The sequence below is a fragment of the Parasteatoda tepidariorum genome, chromosome 7, assembly GCF_043381705.1.
Source record: "Parasteatoda tepidariorum isolate YZ-2023 chromosome 7, CAS_Ptep_4.0, whole genome shotgun sequence".
Classification (NCBI taxonomy): Eukaryota; Metazoa; Arthropoda; class Arachnida; order Araneae; family Theridiidae; genus Parasteatoda; species Parasteatoda tepidariorum.
This window is the reverse complement of record NC_092210.1, coordinates 62,212,399-62,232,046: the sequence shown is the minus strand read 5'-3', so window position 1 is coordinate 62,232,046 and position 19,648 is coordinate 62,212,399. Positions and strand designations below refer to the sequence as shown.

General features: G+C 30.6%; 1 protein-coding gene across 1 annotated transcript in view; it reads left to right on the top strand.

Annotated features, from left to right (window-relative positions):
* Positions 1 to 18,964, top strand: part of LOC107445552 (angiotensin-converting enzyme) — a 91,515-nt gene extending 72,551 nt beyond the window's left edge. Inside the window, exons 18-30 of the mRNA XM_043042272.2 lie at positions 1,288 to 1,571; positions 3,042 to 3,206; positions 5,028 to 5,130; positions 6,187 to 6,330; positions 8,083 to 8,274; positions 10,845 to 10,942; positions 12,209 to 12,378; positions 13,778 to 13,902; positions 14,057 to 14,155; positions 14,919 to 15,063; positions 15,904 to 16,002; positions 17,743 to 17,865; positions 18,596 to 18,964. Coding sequence (XP_042898206.1) covers positions 1,288 to 1,571; positions 3,042 to 3,206; positions 5,028 to 5,130; positions 6,187 to 6,330; positions 8,083 to 8,274; positions 10,845 to 10,942; positions 12,209 to 12,378; positions 13,778 to 13,902; positions 14,057 to 14,155; positions 14,919 to 15,063; positions 15,904 to 16,002; positions 17,743 to 17,865; positions 18,596 to 18,785 — 1,937 coding nt within the window. The 3' untranslated portion in view covers positions 18,786 to 18,964. The remainder of the gene's footprint in view (positions 1 to 1,287; positions 1,572 to 3,041; positions 3,207 to 5,027; positions 5,131 to 6,186; positions 6,331 to 8,082; positions 8,275 to 10,844; positions 10,943 to 12,208; positions 12,379 to 13,777; positions 13,903 to 14,056; positions 14,156 to 14,918; positions 15,064 to 15,903; positions 16,003 to 17,742; positions 17,866 to 18,595) is intronic.
* The last annotated feature ends 684 nt before the right edge of the window (positions 18,965 to 19,648 follow it).

Genomic DNA, 19,648 nt, shown 5'->3' with positions numbered 1-19,648 from the left:
TTCTCAAGCATCACATGGGAGAGTTATATTATCTTCTTAATAATGCTAGAATTGTATACAATGCTTGGCTTTGTTCAGCGATAGATGAAATACCAAATTTAATATGCATTTTACCCATACATTGTATACAATGTCAAATGTTTTTATAAACGATAGGAAATAAGAGATTGTCGGATTAAAAAAAAAAGCGTAACTTCCTTATTTTAAATATATATCACTGACTTTTTACGAATTTTTCACTATCTGGAATGCATACTCGTATTATGTCAGTGGTTTTAATATTTTTTATATTTACTATATATAATATCTGTGAACTGCTATGAAAACTTTGGCTGTAAATCTTTCGGTTTAATCACTGAGAGTTTCAGGTTAAAATCGTATGTGACTATATAGTCAATAGCAAAATGTAATTAACCATATACAAATGATGTTAATGATAAGAAATGATATTAAAATTTATTAAAATATTGTTCTACCGATTTTCTAAGCTTAGATAAGACTACGGTATATTGAAATACTTAAAATCTTCCATTTTTTCGGGGGGGGGGGGGTTCTAGTTGATTTGAAATTTCGGTTTTCCCATGGTATTAGCATAACCGTCGTTGAACAGCCGACCCAATTTTGGGTTTACGACTACTAATATTCAACTTCGTAGCCTTGTATCTTTGAACCCAATCCAGAAGAAAAAGAAATTCCATACTCAAGTGGACGGAAAACTTAGACTTCATGGAAGACTTTTTGATGGAGCTAACCCACATTTGCGTTACATGGAGAGGAAAACCACGAAAACCCCCGACGGTTAATTTAACGACAAGGGGACTCTAACTTATGATCCGTCTACCATTGCGAATATTTTACATCAGTACTGTGTTCGATGCGAGCCAGGTACGGAATTCGTATCGACCAGCCATAGCTGAGATTCGAACCTGGTTCACCTCATTTGAAGGCGAACACTCTATCCCCTGAGAAACCACGGCTCTTAGTCACTTAGAGTGCATTGTAGGGTATATATGTATATTTCTTTAATATTTTATCCACAATGTCCAATCATTTACACTTGATCAACTGAAAATTAAAATTATGAAATTTTGCAGTTTCAAAACCAAATGCACCACACTTGAACATGCAGACTAAGTGCTACAGTTTTGCATACTTACAAAATTGGAAAACTATTATTAAGACTATAAATATTTTCAAACGTTGCTTTCTTCACAGTCGTGTTATTTTCATTATTTCAGATTTGATTCAAAATAATTTTTTTATGCATTTTAGGTAGTTGAAAATAGTGAACGTGCACACATTTATGTTATTTTAACTGTCATTTAACAGTTATCATGGTGCTGTCTTTAATTCTTCTTCATGTGTTTTCACTCACGTCTACGTGCCTGCATGTGTCTGCGGAGTGCGAAAGCAAGCAGGACAAGTATATCAGCGGTGACAACTCAGACATGTCAGAAGCACTCAAGTTTCTCCAAGACAATGATCGCATAACAGAGAAACTTGTCAACAAATTAGTCATTGCGCAATGGAACTATCAAAGCAATTTGACGGAACCGAACAAAAAGGAATACGTAAGTAAATTTGATTATACAAAACTGAGAAATATATATATATATATATATATATATATATATAAAACAAAAATAAATACAAAAATAAATACAAAAAAACCACGAAGAAAATTAAGAAAAACAATAAGTTTCATTTATTGCGCAAAAGCTGCAAGTAAACAGAGCTCATTAGATAAGTTCAAAATGAAGATAAAACAAAGGAAAATTACAGACGTATGAAAAAAAAGGGGGGGAGAAAAATAATTATAAAAAAATAACAAACAACTGGGAGGGAAAAAAAGAAGGAAGAAAAAGGATAAAAAAAAATTAAAAAATCCGGAAAATAAAAGATATAACCTTTTCATCAGCCCACACGATTATATCCGCAAAAAAGAGTGCTATCTGATATTGTATCAATATAGCCAAAGCAAAGTATATTAATACAATAGTGTGAGGAGCACTGAAAGAAAATTTTTTACAAAAATTACAACAAATAAAATAGAACACAATAAGTAAAAATAACACGTAAAAACGGAAAATAAAATAAAATAAAAAGGAAAAACAGAATAAAACATAAACTATAAAGCGAGTAGCGAATTCAAATGTACTTACATGCACGGGAAATTTTTCACGAATGATTTAGAAAATATTTTCGTAACAAGATTGCCAGATTGCAAAATATGAAAACAAAAGCGCAAATTGAGCATAACTAGTGGAGTTATGTTTTTAAGTGCCGTTCTTACTGCATTGCTGAAGTGCGTTTGACTTGTTAGTTACCAAGGATGGGCCCAAAATGGATGTGCGCAAGGTAATATTGTACTGGATAAGGATAATATATATATATACATACATTAAAATTACGCAGAAACTTAATCAATAAACAGCTCTTACTATTGCTGAAGAATGAAGAAGCAATAAATAGGATTTTTGTTCAGTTTCAACACTCATTTTAGTTTATTAAGGGTAATTTTCCATGAACCGAGATGGCACAGTGGGTAAAGCACTCAGCTGTTATTGTGAAGAACGCGACTCGATCCCCGAAACTCTCATCGATGGGTACCATCTTATCTGGGATGTAAAGGTGGTCAATGTGCAATGCTGATCCCGTTGCCACCATTATTTAATTATAAAGTCGTTACCTACATGACCCTCTTAGCCCACAATGAGCTGTTGGGGAAATACTTCACTAAAGTTAAGATTAAAAGCAGATTTATTCACTTGAAGTTTAAAAATTAATCAGTATAACACATTTAGAAAACATAACATTTTAAAACTAATATGAAAAAACTTGTATTTTCAGTTTGAAAAGTCTAATATTAACTAACTTAAACTTAAAAATACTACATATAGCTATGACCACATCAATTCGAATGTCTCTACAATATCATTGTGCAATAATATTTTCCTTAACTAATTCTTCCATTTAATAAATTTCGCTTTTATATGATGAAAATAACGAAATTGCAGTAAAATTATTAATCAATATTTTAGTTGAAGGTTACAGAAGAGTTTGCTAAGTTTAAGAAAGAAACTTGGAAAACTGCAACATCTTTTGCATGGAAGAATTTCAAAGGCCAAAACGAAACATCTTATCGATGGTTTAAAGCTTTATCTGTCTTGGGATCAGCTGCTCTGGATGAAGAAAAGTTTAAAGAAGTAATAATGATATTTATCATTAATAATCACCCAACTTTTTTTTTAAAAAAAACTTATAAAATTAAAAATATTTCGTACTATTATTCTATTCTCAAAAGACAAATTTTAAATATAGTTATAAAAGTCGTGAAGGTACAGTGGGTAAGGCTCTGAGCTATCGTTATAAAGACCTGAGCATGGCTGGGAAATGAAGGCTGTTGGTGCACTCTCGGAAATAATACTATCTCATTTGACGATTCCGCAATCTTTGAGCTACATTTCGTATTTTGATAATCATTTCGGCTAAAACTCACATGATTTACCTCCATTTTACGCAAATGCTGACTAGTTTCGCTTTAAAGAATACTTCTTGAAGGTGAATGTAACCTTGTTCTTCTTTAAACAAATGTTTTCTTGTCTTCTAGAGTCAATGCTAAGAAGTTGAAAAGGGAAAAAAGTTGATTGTTCAGTGAGTGGGTTGGTATTCAACGGAGGAAATTCGTGAAGTTGTAACCTAAATTATGAAAAATGAGAATCGCGCAACTAATCATGAAGACGTTGTTTACCCCGACAAAAAAAAACTATTTTCTAAATTGAAATGTGTCATTTTTGCATCAAACTGCGAATTCTTAATGAAAAATTTAAAATAATTGGTTTTTCAACAACTATACCTAGATATCCTTTGTATTAAAACTAATAAAAATACTTTTATTTAATTTCAGAAATACATTTACATGTAATGAAATGACCTGACATTTTGACCACAATCAGCGCTATTTAAAAGACTACTTTTTTAAAATCAAAAACTACCGAATTCTCGACAATTACAGTGATAGATACCGGCAAAACATGTACTCCGGGAAAATTTGAACTCACGCTGCCTCTGAATCGTTTTTGATTGGTTCTCGGATTAACAAAGCTATATAAAATTTGATACCAGTTTATTCCGAATCAGGGTTGCTAAAATTTTATTCTATGATAATAAGCCTAAACATATGCATACTTATTTTATAAATTCAAACAAAATTATATTCGATGAAAAACATTAAAAATTGTCTGTGAAAACAAGCAAATGCTACGAACAAAAATTATTAAAATCTTCCTTTATAAAAGAGTTAGAATCAAATAGACTCCCCAAAATTTTTTGAGAGTTATGTCTTCACAAACATACTCCACAAACATAAGACACAAAGATTATACTTTCCTCTTTTTTGTTTTGTTTTGTTTGTAACTTTGGCGCTCATTTACTCAAATTCACTGCAATGCCAGTGAGCTAGTTTTTACACTCAGCTCTTCAAATACAATTGCACATTTTGGAGTGTGTTGAACTATAATATTGAACAAATTTAGCTTTATCGTACAATATTAAGTTCAGGAATAATATATTCATTCAACTATACAATACACAAGTTCAATTTGAATAGGAAAATCGTTATATTTAACACCTTATTAAAGTTGTAGAGAAATTACACTCCAGATATGATTTGAGGCACCAATCCTAAATTTAATGTTGAACTAATTTTTTCTGAGAGTGTGGTTTAAATTTTTAAAAAGGCCTGAATAAGATACGTTCATGTATAACAATAGATTAAACTACTCTTTTACTGTTAACAGTTATGTTTAATATTATAGCTTTTTAAAGTTTGAAACATTTTCATTTCATGTAAACGTCTAGGTGGCAAGTAGTATTGATAATTCCTACAATAATAAGCAATAATTAAAAAATATATATAAATGCCAAATTAGCTATTACTTTTAAGAAATTTAAAAGATGTTAGTATCTTATATTTTTTCTGTATATTTATTTATTTATTTTTCCTTCCTTTTTTTTTCTTGCTCAAGCTTACTACCCTAACTGCTGATATGGAAGACATCTATGCAAAGGCAAAGGTCTGCAGTTATGGATCCTCTCCCTCAGAGCCTTGCAGTTTATCACTTGAACCAGGTTCTTCACGCTTAAACTACTAATTCATATAAACACTAAACAAACTTTTATATCAAAGTATAAAAAGAAGGCGGTTCTTAACTTCATTTGTTTATTTCTATTCCAGCTTTCATTACGTTCTGATTCATAATATGATGTTAATGATAACGTAATATAGCGTTAAATTTAAAACCCTTTTCACGAGATTTAATTTTTCACCGAAATGTCATTTCAGCCAAATAAGCTAGTTTTATAAACAATTGAGATAATAGTTTGTCTAAAGTAAGAACTCCCCAAGCCATATGTCTGAACCCGTGAGAGTGACCATGGTAACGAGGTATAACTATTTCAATTAGGAGTGTGGGGTCATAGTTTAGGACTGGTTTGGTTCGAGTCAGCGAGAGAAAGGGAATCATTTTCATCGGTCTATTGCGTTAGCCCTAGAGTGAAAAGAAGCTAACCTCCCTAAAATGAACTATTATTGTTTCCATTGCGGCAGACAGCCTCAGACTTTGTGGCTGGGGGAGTTCTTACCGTTCACAAACTATACACGGTAATAAACGCTCCCCATTGAACGCATGTGCAAGAAAGAATGAGAATAGAGGAACTTCTACAGAAATTCAAATGAGAAGTATTGTGCTACCCATACGACTACCCGGATCTATTTCCGTATAACTTTCTAATCTTTGGTATACTCAAAACATTAAGTGGACATCAAACTAAAACAAGGTATGCGTGCGCAGCATGTCGAAACAGAAGCCAAAGACTTTTTACAAGCATGACATTGTACGACATGTATCTCACTGGATAGCTAAAACAAATGCTAAGCGATTGTAGACAACAAATTAGAATTTCGTTAAACTAATTGCATGCAATAAAATTTGAATTGTTACTTAGTGGCGGATGTTGTCAAAATTTTAATCTCAAAAAATTTTATTGATTATATATGATTTCATTTCTGATATGGTATGATTTGAAGGATTTTATATCCAAAAATTAATTCATAAAAATTTTATTTATAAATTTGTATACTTATGAAATAATTAAATGCTTGTCATTGCATTTTCCCTATTCCAGAATTGACTAATATAATGAAAAATTCTACAAACTATGACGAGTTGAAACATGTTTGGTCACAATGGAGAGATGAAACAGGCCGGAAAATAAAAGAGAAATTTATACGATATATCGAACTGTCCAATGAAGTAGCGTGCAAAAATGGTAATTTTTCATCATTATATTAGGTGGACCAGAAAGTAATGTCGTTTCGATGCATTAAATGTTCGTTAGTCTTAAAAACCAGTTCATTTTTTTCTTTTCGATCCATTTCGATTTCTTTTTGATCCGGCAATGAAAAGTTGTTGCTAACTAGGGTGAATACATTATTCATAAAATCTTAATAACAAATATCAAATGCATCGAAATGACATTACTTTCCGGTCCACCTAATATTTAAAATTTAAAAAAAGGCTAATAATGAAAAAATTATTATTTTTAATATCAGTAATGACCTTTTGAAACGTTATTTAACCGTTTTTTTTTTCAAACTGCTGCAGAGCAATATATCATTATATTTCTGATTTTTTCATAAAACTCTTCGTATTCTTCTCTTATATATGTCCTAGGTTTTATATTCTTTTATGTCTCTTTTAAAGAACTTCATGTTAATAAAATAAATAAAAATTCAGTTTTTGGTACCTTTTTGTTGTCTTGTTGATGTTATTTATTTTATCACAATTTATAAGTTGATACGCTATGATTATGTTTATGACTTATTTTTGACAACTTTTCATGATGAATCATTTTTCTGCTAAAATTATCCAAGGACATTGCGCTGACAGAAAAATTTTTATTCATTCGAAATACTATTTATCCCGAACTCTAGTAATTCACTTAACAATCTCATATTTGTCTAGAAGTATTTTCCTAAATTGTTCAACATTTTATTACAAATATTTTTGAAAAATAAAAATTTTACAACACATTTTTCTTTCATGGAAAACACTTTTGTAAGCAATGAAAAATAATTATTAGCATTTATATTTATTCACTTTGCACCAAAATTTATCAAATTAACACCAAAATCATATGTGATAGTAAATGAGCATATAGAACTATGAGCATATGGAAAAAGTTGCCATATTATATTCACATATTCCAGAAATATCTTGTGATTTAGTAAGTAGATTTTGGGAAATTCGAGTCTAGTTTTCTGTTTGCAGAAAAGTATTTTCATGGGGAATGTTTTTTTAATAAAAATCTACCAGTTTGAGAATGATTTTAAAATATTTGTTATGATTCTTTTTCAATATGATGGCATGAATTTTTTTTAATCGCAAAGACATCAAAGTTTTATTTTATATTATAACTGTCGTTGAACATCCGACCTAATTTTGAGTTTACAGCTACTAATGTTCAACTCCGCAGCTTTATAATTTTAAACCAACCCAGAAGACAAGGAAACTCCTGGATCAGTACCTCCAGAGGTATGATTTTTCATGGGAACATGGAGGACTTCGTGACTCGACAGATTTAACTTGCATCAGTCACCATTTACTACACGGTCTTCGGTCGGTGCGGATCGAACCCATGACCTCTTGGACACGGACCCAGTGCCCTACCATCCAGGTTATCCCGGCCCTAAACATCAAGGTTTGCCAAAAAAGAATTTAAAAAATATTAATTTAAAAGTTTAAAAGAAGTTAAAAAACTTTAAATTTCATTTCAAATTATATTCTAACATATTTCGCATCACTTGATCACTTCAAATAACATTTTCTTTTGTTGTCAAAAGCAATTATTAACAACCTTGTTCGGTAAAATATTAGAACAGCCCATCCCTTGGGTGATTTTTTGAAATCTCGCCAAATTGGCGATTATTACTTGAATTAAAGTCAAATTCAAAATTATACTGACTACCTTGTAAAATACTACTAATTAGAAGTAATTTCTGATAAATAAAAAAAATTTCAGGTTTTTCTGATGCTGGTGAAATGTGGCGTGAAGAGTTTGAAAGTGACAATATCACAGACGAGTTCGATCAACTGTGGGAAACAATCAAGCCATTTTACGAACAACTTCACGCTTATGTGAGACAAAAATTAATCAAAAAATATGGTAACGATTACATCAAAGAAAACGGACCTATCCCCGCTCATCTGTTGGGTGAGTGGTTAAAATTTTAGCATTAGTTAAGTTATTAAATTTGATTAAACTTTAATTAAACTTTCAATATTTAGTAATTTTATAAGCATTTTTAGTACAGTTAATTTTACTGCTGTTTGCTTTACTTTATAAATAACGTGAAAATAACGTATATTATAGTATGTAGCATATGTATTTCTAATAAAAACTGAATTTCTAAAATAAACCATAATCATCGCCCTCGGTGTGATTTTTTTTAAATCCTTGACAAAAGTGTTGACAGTTTGTACTGTTTAGACGATCCAATTTCTTGGACAGAGATTGATTGATATTGATGGAAACTTGTTTTGCTTTGAGCTTTGATCGTGTAAACAAACATCCAAGAACTTGGTCCAACTTCTTGGACGATAGTAGAGCATGTTCTACTTTCCATCCAAGTTTTTTCTCCCTTAACCAATCAGCGTCTTAGGTTTTGTGACGTCAACAATCAGGCAGCAAATTATGTCATCTTCTTGTCTGTTTTTATATAATTTAGTCTAAATAAATTAATCTGTTGCGGTTTATTTGTGTTATTATGATTTTATTTGAATTTATTTAGGGATTTCAAACTTATGTAAGTATTATTTTATAATGTTGAATATGAACAATGCCCATGCGCAAGTTTTGCTTTCAACGAATCAGTGACATTCAAGAACTTGGATAGTGTCAACGAATCATCCAATTTCTAGGACAGAGAAATCCGTCCAATTTCTCGGATTCAAGAAATTGGACCGTGTAAACAGGCCTTTAAGCAAACAAAAAGAAAAACGATATCTATATCCGATGAATCACTCATGAGGAAGGTGGGATTAAAAATATCAAAATCTTGTAACTTGAAAGTGTGTTCTATAATTTTCTGCGATAGTTGTGATATTTTCTACCATGTTTTCTGTGACATTCTTTTCTTTTTTCCTTACTTAAATATTGATTTGAGACTTATAATGCTCATTATCCTTTATTTTATTTTTGACCAAGATTCTAAAAATATACGTTCAGTTTAACAAAGATTCTAAAATATTAAGGGGGGGGGGGACTTCGGACCATCCTTCATATATAGAACCATTTTTTTAGAAGACATTTTTTTAAACAAATTTTCTTTGTCTAGTACTTACATTTGCAAACTACGGCTTGTAAGAAGCGAAATTTATGCAAAGTAATTGATAGTTATTTATGGTATTACAAGTTAGTTACATAAATTTCTTTGATATATATAATCAATTACGATTTTAAAATATCATAACTAAATATTTCTTGCTTTAAAAAATGCAGCATTTAACTGGAACCATACGAAGTTCGTCTTGTAAAGGATAAAAGTTTTTCTAGAATTGTAAAAAGAAATAAAATAAAAAATCTTAAAATGAATGTAAGTAAAATGCGTTTGTAAAACATATTTCTTGATTAATATCTGAATTTTTAAAAAAATGATAATAAATTTTCGCTTCTTTTACTCTTAGAATAGAATTATGAATCTTTGTTTAAAAACAGAACTATCTAACTAAGGTCATGAAAAGAGAATGTCAGGATTACTAAGTAATGTGAAAAACAGATACAAATTACTCATTTATACTATTACCATTATTTCCATATATTTTGATTCCATATATTATACTCATTTTCATATATTCCATACATTTTTTCTCTTCAGTTTACAGTTTTATTTTAATTGACATTTTTAGTCTAATTTTTGTCGAAAAGTGTAAGTTTAAAAATGTTGTACGTAACAAGGGCATAATGTTGGGCGTTGTCGCATAACAAAATAGGGGTGTTGTCGTATAAATATTAGGGTATATCATTAAAATTAAAATTACATGGAAACCTATTATGATCCGTTTCTTCGTGTTCTTCTGAACAAGTATAAATAGGGGAAGCACCCCTAGCCGCGTATGGCGTCATTTCCGGACCAGGTATGCACTCTATGCAACTTTAATCCTAATGGTGTACCCTAACTCCCATAGAAGTCTGTCTCAACGATTATGTTATATATAGCGTTTTAAAACTTGTACATTTCGACAAAAAAATAGACTAAAAATGTCATTTAAAAAAATTCTGTGGTTATAGGATCAAATATTTCAGACCAGGGTTAGGCGAGATCAAGTATTTGCACAAATCCAACAAAAAACTTGTTCCCTAGTGTAATCAGTCCCCTGCTTTCATGTTGCATGAAGCCTTCCTGATTTTCAGTTTCAGATTCGACTTTAACTCAGTTTTTTAGGTGTCTAATATTATTATTTGCTTCATTGTAATTTTAATGCATGGAGGGAAAGCTTACATTATTCCACTGCATTGCATGAAGTTTTAAACACTCAGAATAATTTTCGAGTGTTTAAAACATAATTTTTCTTCAGGTTACAAAATACCGGCATTCTTTTTCCGTGAACTCGAATTTGAACTATTAAAATTTTATTCCAATGTCTGATAGTTTCCAGATTTTACTTCATGCAACTGATTAACTCAATTTATTACTATTTCATGCATCATTCGTAAGTTACGTCTGTAACTCATTCGCATAATGATATAGCACAAAAACGTTCTTAATATTTTTTATTCGATAGGTAATATGTGGGCTCAAACATGGGGGAATATCTATGATACCGTTGCTCCCTATCCGGAGAAGAAAGCCGTGGATGTGACAGACGCCATGAGAAAACAGGTATATTGAACAAAGAAAACTGAATTTAACTCATGTTTAAAATATCTTAGAATGGCTGAAATTATTTATGATGTATGTTTTACTGTTGTGAGACAGTAGTTAAAAATTCATATTGTGTGTTTTTGAACATTTCAAAGTTTTTAATTGAAGAATTTTAACTTTTTTGGAAAAAATCGTTACTTACCATTTAATTGTAACATGATAAAATTGTTTTTGAAAGTTTTTTCATAATGATTAGAAAAAAAATCATATTTAAATTTCAGTATATGCTATTTTATTTTATTTTAATTAATTTTATTTTATTTTATAACCGTCGTTGAACAGCCGGCCCAATTTTGGGATTTACGACGTCTAATGTTCAACTCCGTAGCCTTGTAATTTTGAACCCAATTCAGAAGACAAGGGAACTCCAGGATCAATACCCCTAGAGGTTTGATTTGTTATGGAAACATGGAGGACTTTGAGACTCGACAGATTTTACGTGCACGGGTAGTCTTTTATTCGATATTGAGAGAAATTTTGCCTTCGTGGAGGACTTTTTGATGGAATAAACGCGCATTTGCGTTACATGGAGAGGAAGACTATGAGAACCTCGGCAAGGGGACTCTAATCCATGATCCGTCTACCACTGAGGATATTTCACGTCAGCACTGTGGTCGGTGCAAGCCGGATGCGGATTCATATCGACAAGCCATTGGTGCGATTGGAACCCGGTTCACCTCATTGGAAGGCGAACGCTCTATCCTCTAAGCCATCACAGCTCAGTAAATGTTATTAAAAAAATTTTTGAATGAGCTTATGTGATACCCCCTAAATTAAGAGAAATAATTTTAAATTAGCGATGAATTGTTGTTTTAAAGGCATTAAGTAATACCGCTTTTCATCTCAGTAATTTTACTGCGCATACGAGTAAATAATTATTTTATATTCACTGATTTTATTTAATTTTGTATGCAGCTAGAATTTTAAAATACATTCTAAACATGTCATTTTATTTACAAACACCGTTGTAAATATCTTGATGCTGATATTCATTTAAACTATTCAAATAGTAGTGAAAATTAATTTCAAACAGTAAAAACCACATATCGTTTTTCTAGATTTCGTTTTTGAATAAAATATCATATGTTTATGCGTATTTCCGAATACAATTTGTTGTATTTAAATACTTTATATGTTACTTTGAAATTTTATTTATGCAAATTTTAATGAAAAAAAGGTTGATGGATAAAACAGTCTTAATTTATGAGGGTTTTTTATTCGTAGAATATGACGGCAAAAGATATGTTTGAAATATCTGAGGAATTCTTCACTTCTCTTGGTTTAATACCAATGACTCCCGAATTCTGGAATCGCTCAATTTTAGAAAAGCCTACGGATAGAGAAATGGTGTGCCATGCGTCTGCCTGGGATTTCTACAACAATGGAGATGTCAGGTAAGAAAACAGAACATTTTAAAGAGCTTTTAAACAATAGATGGGTGACTGAATGTAAACAATAACAAGCTCCTAAAATCGAAGGAAATATAAAAAAACTTCCGATGTATCCTTCCGCTTATGTTACGTTTACGAAGCGATGTGTGAATAGGCTTGATATTCTGGGAAGTTTATTATCATGATTTGTGTTTAAGTTTACGTGCCATTTTACTATTCATAAAAGTTTTCTGAAATTTATAAATTTTAGAAGGTCGTGAGTCGCAAATAAATTTGAGAAAATCAATATCACAACATAAATAAAGGCCATGTTTTGAGTGTTAAACCTTATTTGTCTATATTTGTGTAAAAAATCACCATTTGTTATTATTTTGGTAGCATCATAGCATGCTTGCGAATTCTTTTTTTGTTTGCTTCGTTGAAAACTAAATTGAAAAAACGCGCTAAATTGTTAACACTACTAGTATAATAATATTGGATAGCGTGCTTTTTCAAGCTTAGACGTAAAAATAAATCGGAAGTAGTAACCGGAAGTCTCACGATGAACCTCTAACGCCACCTGTGTTAAGCTTTATACGATTATCCATTCATATCTACATTAAAACAGTAGCTATTGTAAGATTGAGTTAGGATCAAATCAAGAAGTATACCGAATAGTTAATAAGAATTAACTAGAAAAATTTAGTAACAACAAAAAGTGCTCATTGAAAATTTTCCTTGTCTGCTGATAAATTTTATGACTTCAAACTAACGCTTACAATGAGTTGCATAGAAATCCCGTAGCCAGATCTAAAGGTATCAGGATTCTTAACATGCATGGAGCAGACATTGATACTTCAAAACAATTGAGGCAACTACAGCATATTAATTCTCAAAGGAAATATTTGTACAGTTGGATTTGTTTCTTTCACGTGTCGTGATGTTAGCTCCAAACAGCTGGCCATGGGTCAAAATGATCTGAGTTAATAATACAATTTCTAGAGTCACTATTCAGTGTTAAAAAAGTAAGTTGAAAATGAAACTGCGATGCGATGTATGAAAAATGAAACTACAATATTAACTGCGATGCAGAAAAAATAGATCTTTTTCCCTCTAAAAAAGGTTGTATAAATTGCCGTAATACTGTTCTGACAACATGAAAGGTCATATGCAAATTTTCGAATGATCTCAAAGTTCCTAGCTTTGAATGTAACACTTTATGACTTAAATATAACACTTCATTATTTAGTGACTTAAATATGGGTTTACATTGAAACTTCACAATAAACTAAACGTATGTTGCACAATTTTGTCATACGTTGCAAAATAGTAAGTTGTTTTTGTCTACAGAAAATGTTACAACACGGAAAGTGTGCATTTAAACTTTAACTTTTCAAAATAATTTTATTATTTTTCGTTATAGGATTAAAATGTGCACCAGAGTTGATATGGAGGACTTAATCACCGTGCATCATGAAATGGGACACATTGAATATTACTTACAGTATAAGGATCAACCTGTTGTTTTCAGAGAAGGTGCTAATTCAGGTAAGACATCACGGCTTTCGCATTCCCATTCTCCTGTAATAACATTCCTGCGTAAATTATGGGAGAAAATAATTTTCGAGAGTTTTCTATGCAAATTTGCACATTATTTTTGAGTTATTTTTATAATACAACAGATTTATTTTTCGAACTCTAGGTTTCCATGAAGCGGTTGGGGATGTGTTGGCTTTGTCAGTAGCCACTCCCCATCACATGAATAAAATTGATCTTTTGGATGAAGTTTTTGACGACAAAGGTAATCATTTTCATAATTCAGTTAAATAATTATAAAAAAGTACAAAGCTCCAGAATTATTTTTATCATATTTTATCCTGCATTTAATGTTTTTAGTTATGATACCATTAAGCATTTAGTTTTCAGATTTAAAAAAGCTTACCACAGATTGCGAATAACTGATTAGCCGATTCAAATGAGAGCATTTAAGGTGAATATAAAGTCGTGAAAAAATGGATGCATCCTAAATAGAACAACACACAGTAGTACTTAGTATATGAACTTGAGCTTAATGAGTAAACATTTTAATGCTTTCAAATGTTTGGTGTTTATGGTTAACACTGTTTAGAATAAACGATTTTGGACAAATGGAATGGTGTCACATTACATTAATATTGAATTTGTCAATCATCATGACCTCTCCTAAATCTATTGCTGCTATAGATAAAAGGATTAGAAGTAATTTTAGAGTCAAGACTTGTGACATCTGAGTAGCACTTCATATGACATGAGTAAAGGAATTATTTAATCACCAATTACCCTAAAAGTCAGTCTACTTTTCGGAACCTTTCTCATTAGTTCTACTTTACATTATCTTTAAATGCTCTCATGTGAACTGATTAATCAGTTATACGCCGTCAGCGGTGCACTTTTTTCAGCCGTTATAACTCAGAATGATGACACTGCTATCGCTATTTTATTTCTTACGTCATCAGAGTCCTCCAATTTTCATTTGGGCTTCTTTTACTAATTGTGATAGCCTATTTCATTCTTTTCTATTCCAGAAACGGAAATCAATAATCTGATGAATATGGCGCTAGATAAAATAGCATTTGTACCTTTTGGTTTTTTGATTGATGCATGGAGATGGAAAGTGTTTGATGCTTCCATCGAAACAACCGAATTGAACACGGCTTGGTGGGACATGAGGTAATTTCACAACTATTTTTCAATAAAAAAATGAAACCGGAAAAAAAAATTTAGAACTGTCATTCTTATTTTTTAGTTCTTTTGAAATAAAATGTCAAAAAAATCAAATTTTAATCTTTTTTGATGCTAAGAATTTCAGTTAGCAAAATACATGTTTTTTCAGGCAGCGAGATATTTTTTATTTTGAATTAATTAAAATAATACTACATAAAATATTTAAAAAAAATCACGATACAAATTTTTTGGAGAATAAATTTTTTTATCTCTTTAATTTACATTATGCTCCAACATTTTTTTCATTATCAGGAACATAAATTCCTGATAGAATATTTCAATTTTATTCAATCGCATTCTTATATTTTTCATTTTATAAATATGAATTCTAATCTTGTTGCTCTGTAAGCAACAAGAAGAAATTCTAAGCTGTAAAATACAGAACTTATTATTATCGACGTCTTTCGGAACTCTTTGTTACAAATGAAGCAAAAAAGTGTGTATATTGGAGATTGCAAATTAATATTTAAAAGAGAAAAGAGCAAAAATACTGTAGAAATCTAACTAATCCTTGTCTAGAAAGGCAAGGTATGACAACACCAAATTTGATTTCCTCAGAAGTGATTCGTTTAATTTTTATAGACATTTTGTTTGTTTTTTTCTAACTTAAATATTAATTTGCGAACCCTAATATGACTATTTTTCTTTCACTTCATTTTTGGCAAAGATTCAAAAAAATATGTATTAAGAGCAGTAATTCCAGAACACCCTTAATTATAAATATTGTGTTAAATATAAATATGCAAATTAAATAAGGGAATGATAAACTTATACATATTCTTGCAGGCTCAAATACCAAGGTGTTTGCCCTCCAGTACCCAGAACAGAAAATGATTTGGACGCAGCTGCAAAATATCATATTCCAGCTGATGTTCCTTATATAAGGTAAATTCATGCATGATATGAGAAAAAAAATTTATTACTCGCAATTTCGTATAGTTTATAATGATTATATGAAATGACTCACACATTAATCAATGCAAATTAAATTTAAATCCACTCGTTCGAAAATAAAAATTTTGTGCACTATTTAATGGAATACCTGTTTAGAATGAGTTTACTTAATAGAAGTTTATAAATCGTGAAAGGAAGTTGAAGTGATTTCAATGAGAACCTGAATTTTTCGATTGTACTGCCTGATCATACGGCAAGCCTTCTTTTTTAACGAAAGTACAAGTTTAATTTTATCTTTCATAGTTAATGTTAAAAACAGTACTCTACATTTTAAAATTGAACGATAATGAATTCTTTAAATGGCAATCACAATTTCAAATGAAAATGTCACGTAATTTTAACTTTTTGAGTGACAATTAAAAAAATAGAGTCGTTGTTAAATTTAATGACATAGAATAGGGTAGTATTAGAATTGGACGTATATTAGAATCGGGTATCAGCATTTTTAAAAAATGATCTTTGGTATCTGAAGTGTTTTAACCAATTGAGTGTCATTTTTAAAATTGAATTTTGAAATTAACATAGCAAAACTAAAATTGTTTAATGATTAATATTTTTTCTACTTGAGTCAATATTCAAAATGGTGCTTCACTATGTACAGATGAACCGTTACATTGACTGGAAAAAAAATTCTATATCTCACATGTTTGGTGAAAATTTGAGGCAAAAGATTCTTTGGTTACTGATTATATTAATTTGCTTTTTTAAATCTATTCTCTTTATGAGAACAATCGTTTGTATGAAAATCATTCCTTAAAATATTACAAGAGTTCAATAGTAGCTATTTCAGAAAATGACTGAAAAATTAAAGCAAAATTTAATTTTTTCATTCATATTTTAATACGTTCTTATTTTATGTTTAATATGTTCTATTCCTTATATTCCTTTCCATTCTTAATTCTCTGTAACTTAGACTTAAAAACTAAATTTTCACGTTGCATTTCCTCGTTACTTTTCCCAATTTGTTTTCAAGCTTTTACGTGTAATTTTTACATGGTATTTTTAAAAGCATTCTACCCAGATAATATTCTATGCTCGATTAGCGCTGCTCAATACTAGAAATAAAAACAAACCTTCATGTAATGGATTATATATTAATAATTATTCTACTCAATGATAGAATAACAAATGATGATAATCATTTCATACAAATGATAGAAGTAAACAAATAACAATGATATAATTTAAATGATAGAACTAGCAACAAATGATAGAACTATCTTAATTTTCTTCAGTAAATCAGTGCTATGAAATATATATTTTAATGTATAACCAAAGCAGCCAAGCCATTTCTGGGACTCTCAATTCACAACTCTGTAACCTTGCACTTTTAAACCCAACCCAGAAAACAAGGAACTCCTGAATCAAGTAATGAGAAAAACTAGCCTTTGTGGTTTGATAGAATAAATCCGCACTTGCGTTGCATGAGGAGGAAAACCAGGTAAACTACCCATGGCTAACTTGATGGCAAGAAGATTCAAACCCATGATATGTCTACCACTGAGAATATTTTACGTCAGCAGTGTGGTCGGGGAGAGCCGAACACAGATTCCGTATCAACTTGCCTCCGGTGGGATTTTAAACTTGAACACCTCATTGGCATACTCGCGAGTCACAGCGGCTTTATGAAGTATATAATAAGAATTTTAACACTGCCTCTTTCTCTTTCAGATATTTTATTAGTTATGTGATCCAGTTTCAGTTTCACAAGGCCCTTTGCGATGAAGCTGGTTATACAGGACCTCTTCATCATTGTGATATTTATAAAAACAAGGAGGCTGGAAAACTGTTGAGGTAAGCTAATGAAATATACTATATATATATATATATTAAAGCATGCGCTTAAAACAGATTTTTCTTATTAATTTTATGACGCAGAATTCGTTCGTTCACAAAGAGCCATTAAAAGTCAAGACGCCAATTAAAAATTAAAAGATCATTTTCTAAACTTAATATTCTTAGAAATATTCTTAGAAAAATATTCATAAGAAAATCCCAAAAATTCCTATCGTCTGAACGGCGTCATGTTTTGGAATGTATAAAAATCTCTAAATTTTTCCGTTTGAATGACGTTTGATTAAGATAAGGATATTCTTGCAACCAAATCCCTTTCAGAGTCCCTGGTTAAATAGCTGGAGCTATCGAAAATGCGTAGCTTTCTCCAGATGTAACTGCTAGCAAAACTACGTCCCGAATTGCCAAACTCCAAGGGCCCGCTTAGGAAAACATAGTCCTTAAGAATTTATTATAAGATGCTACATAAAACTTAAAAGAAACCACCTTGTGTCTCGTTTGTGGAAATGACTTGTGTTTTCTTCAAATATGATCATAAATTATTACAAACATACACTATGGTGCGCTGCAATTCTCTTAAATTCAACTGGTACATGTTGCATTGGTACATATTATTGTTCTTATTTTTCTTAAGCGATCATGTTAAAGTAAAATTCCTCACTCTTATAACAACAACAAAAAACGTTATTAAATGGAATATTTGCAAATAATCTTTATTTTTATTTTATAGTGACACACTGAAATTGGGTAGTTCTGTATCATGGAGGGAAGCAATGAAAGTGATAACAAAGGGAAAAACTGACAAAATGGACGCTTCAGCCATTTTGGAATACTTTCAGCCTCTCTATGATTGGTTGAAAGAGCAAAACAAAAATGAAACCATTGGTTGGAAAAGTGATAATCCAATGACGTGTCCATAATTTTGGTACCCAATGGTGTCTCCGAATGTAATTTATTTTTAGCATTATGGTTATTTATTTCTTATTCATATGTCTCATTATATCAAAGTTATTGTCAAAAATAGTATGCAAATAAATTTTAATACAGAACTTCCTTAAATTTGCATTTATGATTATCAATAAAGTTTTGTACCAATTCATTGACTCCATTTGATGTTATTGGGTTATTTTGTACAATCGGGTCAATGTTAATAAATATAATGCTTAAAATTGTTAAACCAATAAAAAGACGATACAATGTAATTATTACGGAAAAGCTCGAAATTTTGAGTTAAAAAAACTTGTTAAGTTCAGCGTTCGTAGAACTTTTTTCTCTCCGTGACACTAAATGAAACAACTTTAAAAACGAATGCGAATTTTTAGAGTAATAATAAAAACTGTATAATTCTTTTTCTAGTAATATATTAATAGTTATATTAATTGTAAATATAATCAAAATTTCAGACGAAAAATAATTCTACAAAGTATATATACAGGGTTATTCATAATTCCCTCCGCCTGTAAACGCCATTTTTCTTTACTACAACTGGCTTCAGTGGTACGTGTTACTGCCATCTACCGGCAACTGCTTAAATTAAAACTTGAGTACTTTCGGAATAATTTCATACGTTCTTTTTTGCCATATTCGTCTTCGTTTTTTTACTATAACGCTTCAAAGCCCCGGAGCGAATTATGAATAACCCTGTATATTAAACCTAATTTTTTTACTACATATTCATATATACATATACATCTATAAAATGACAAAAATATATTTGCACGATAGTTAAATAATGGATTAGACATAATTCATTAAAACTTGAAAAATAATTTACGTGCCACTA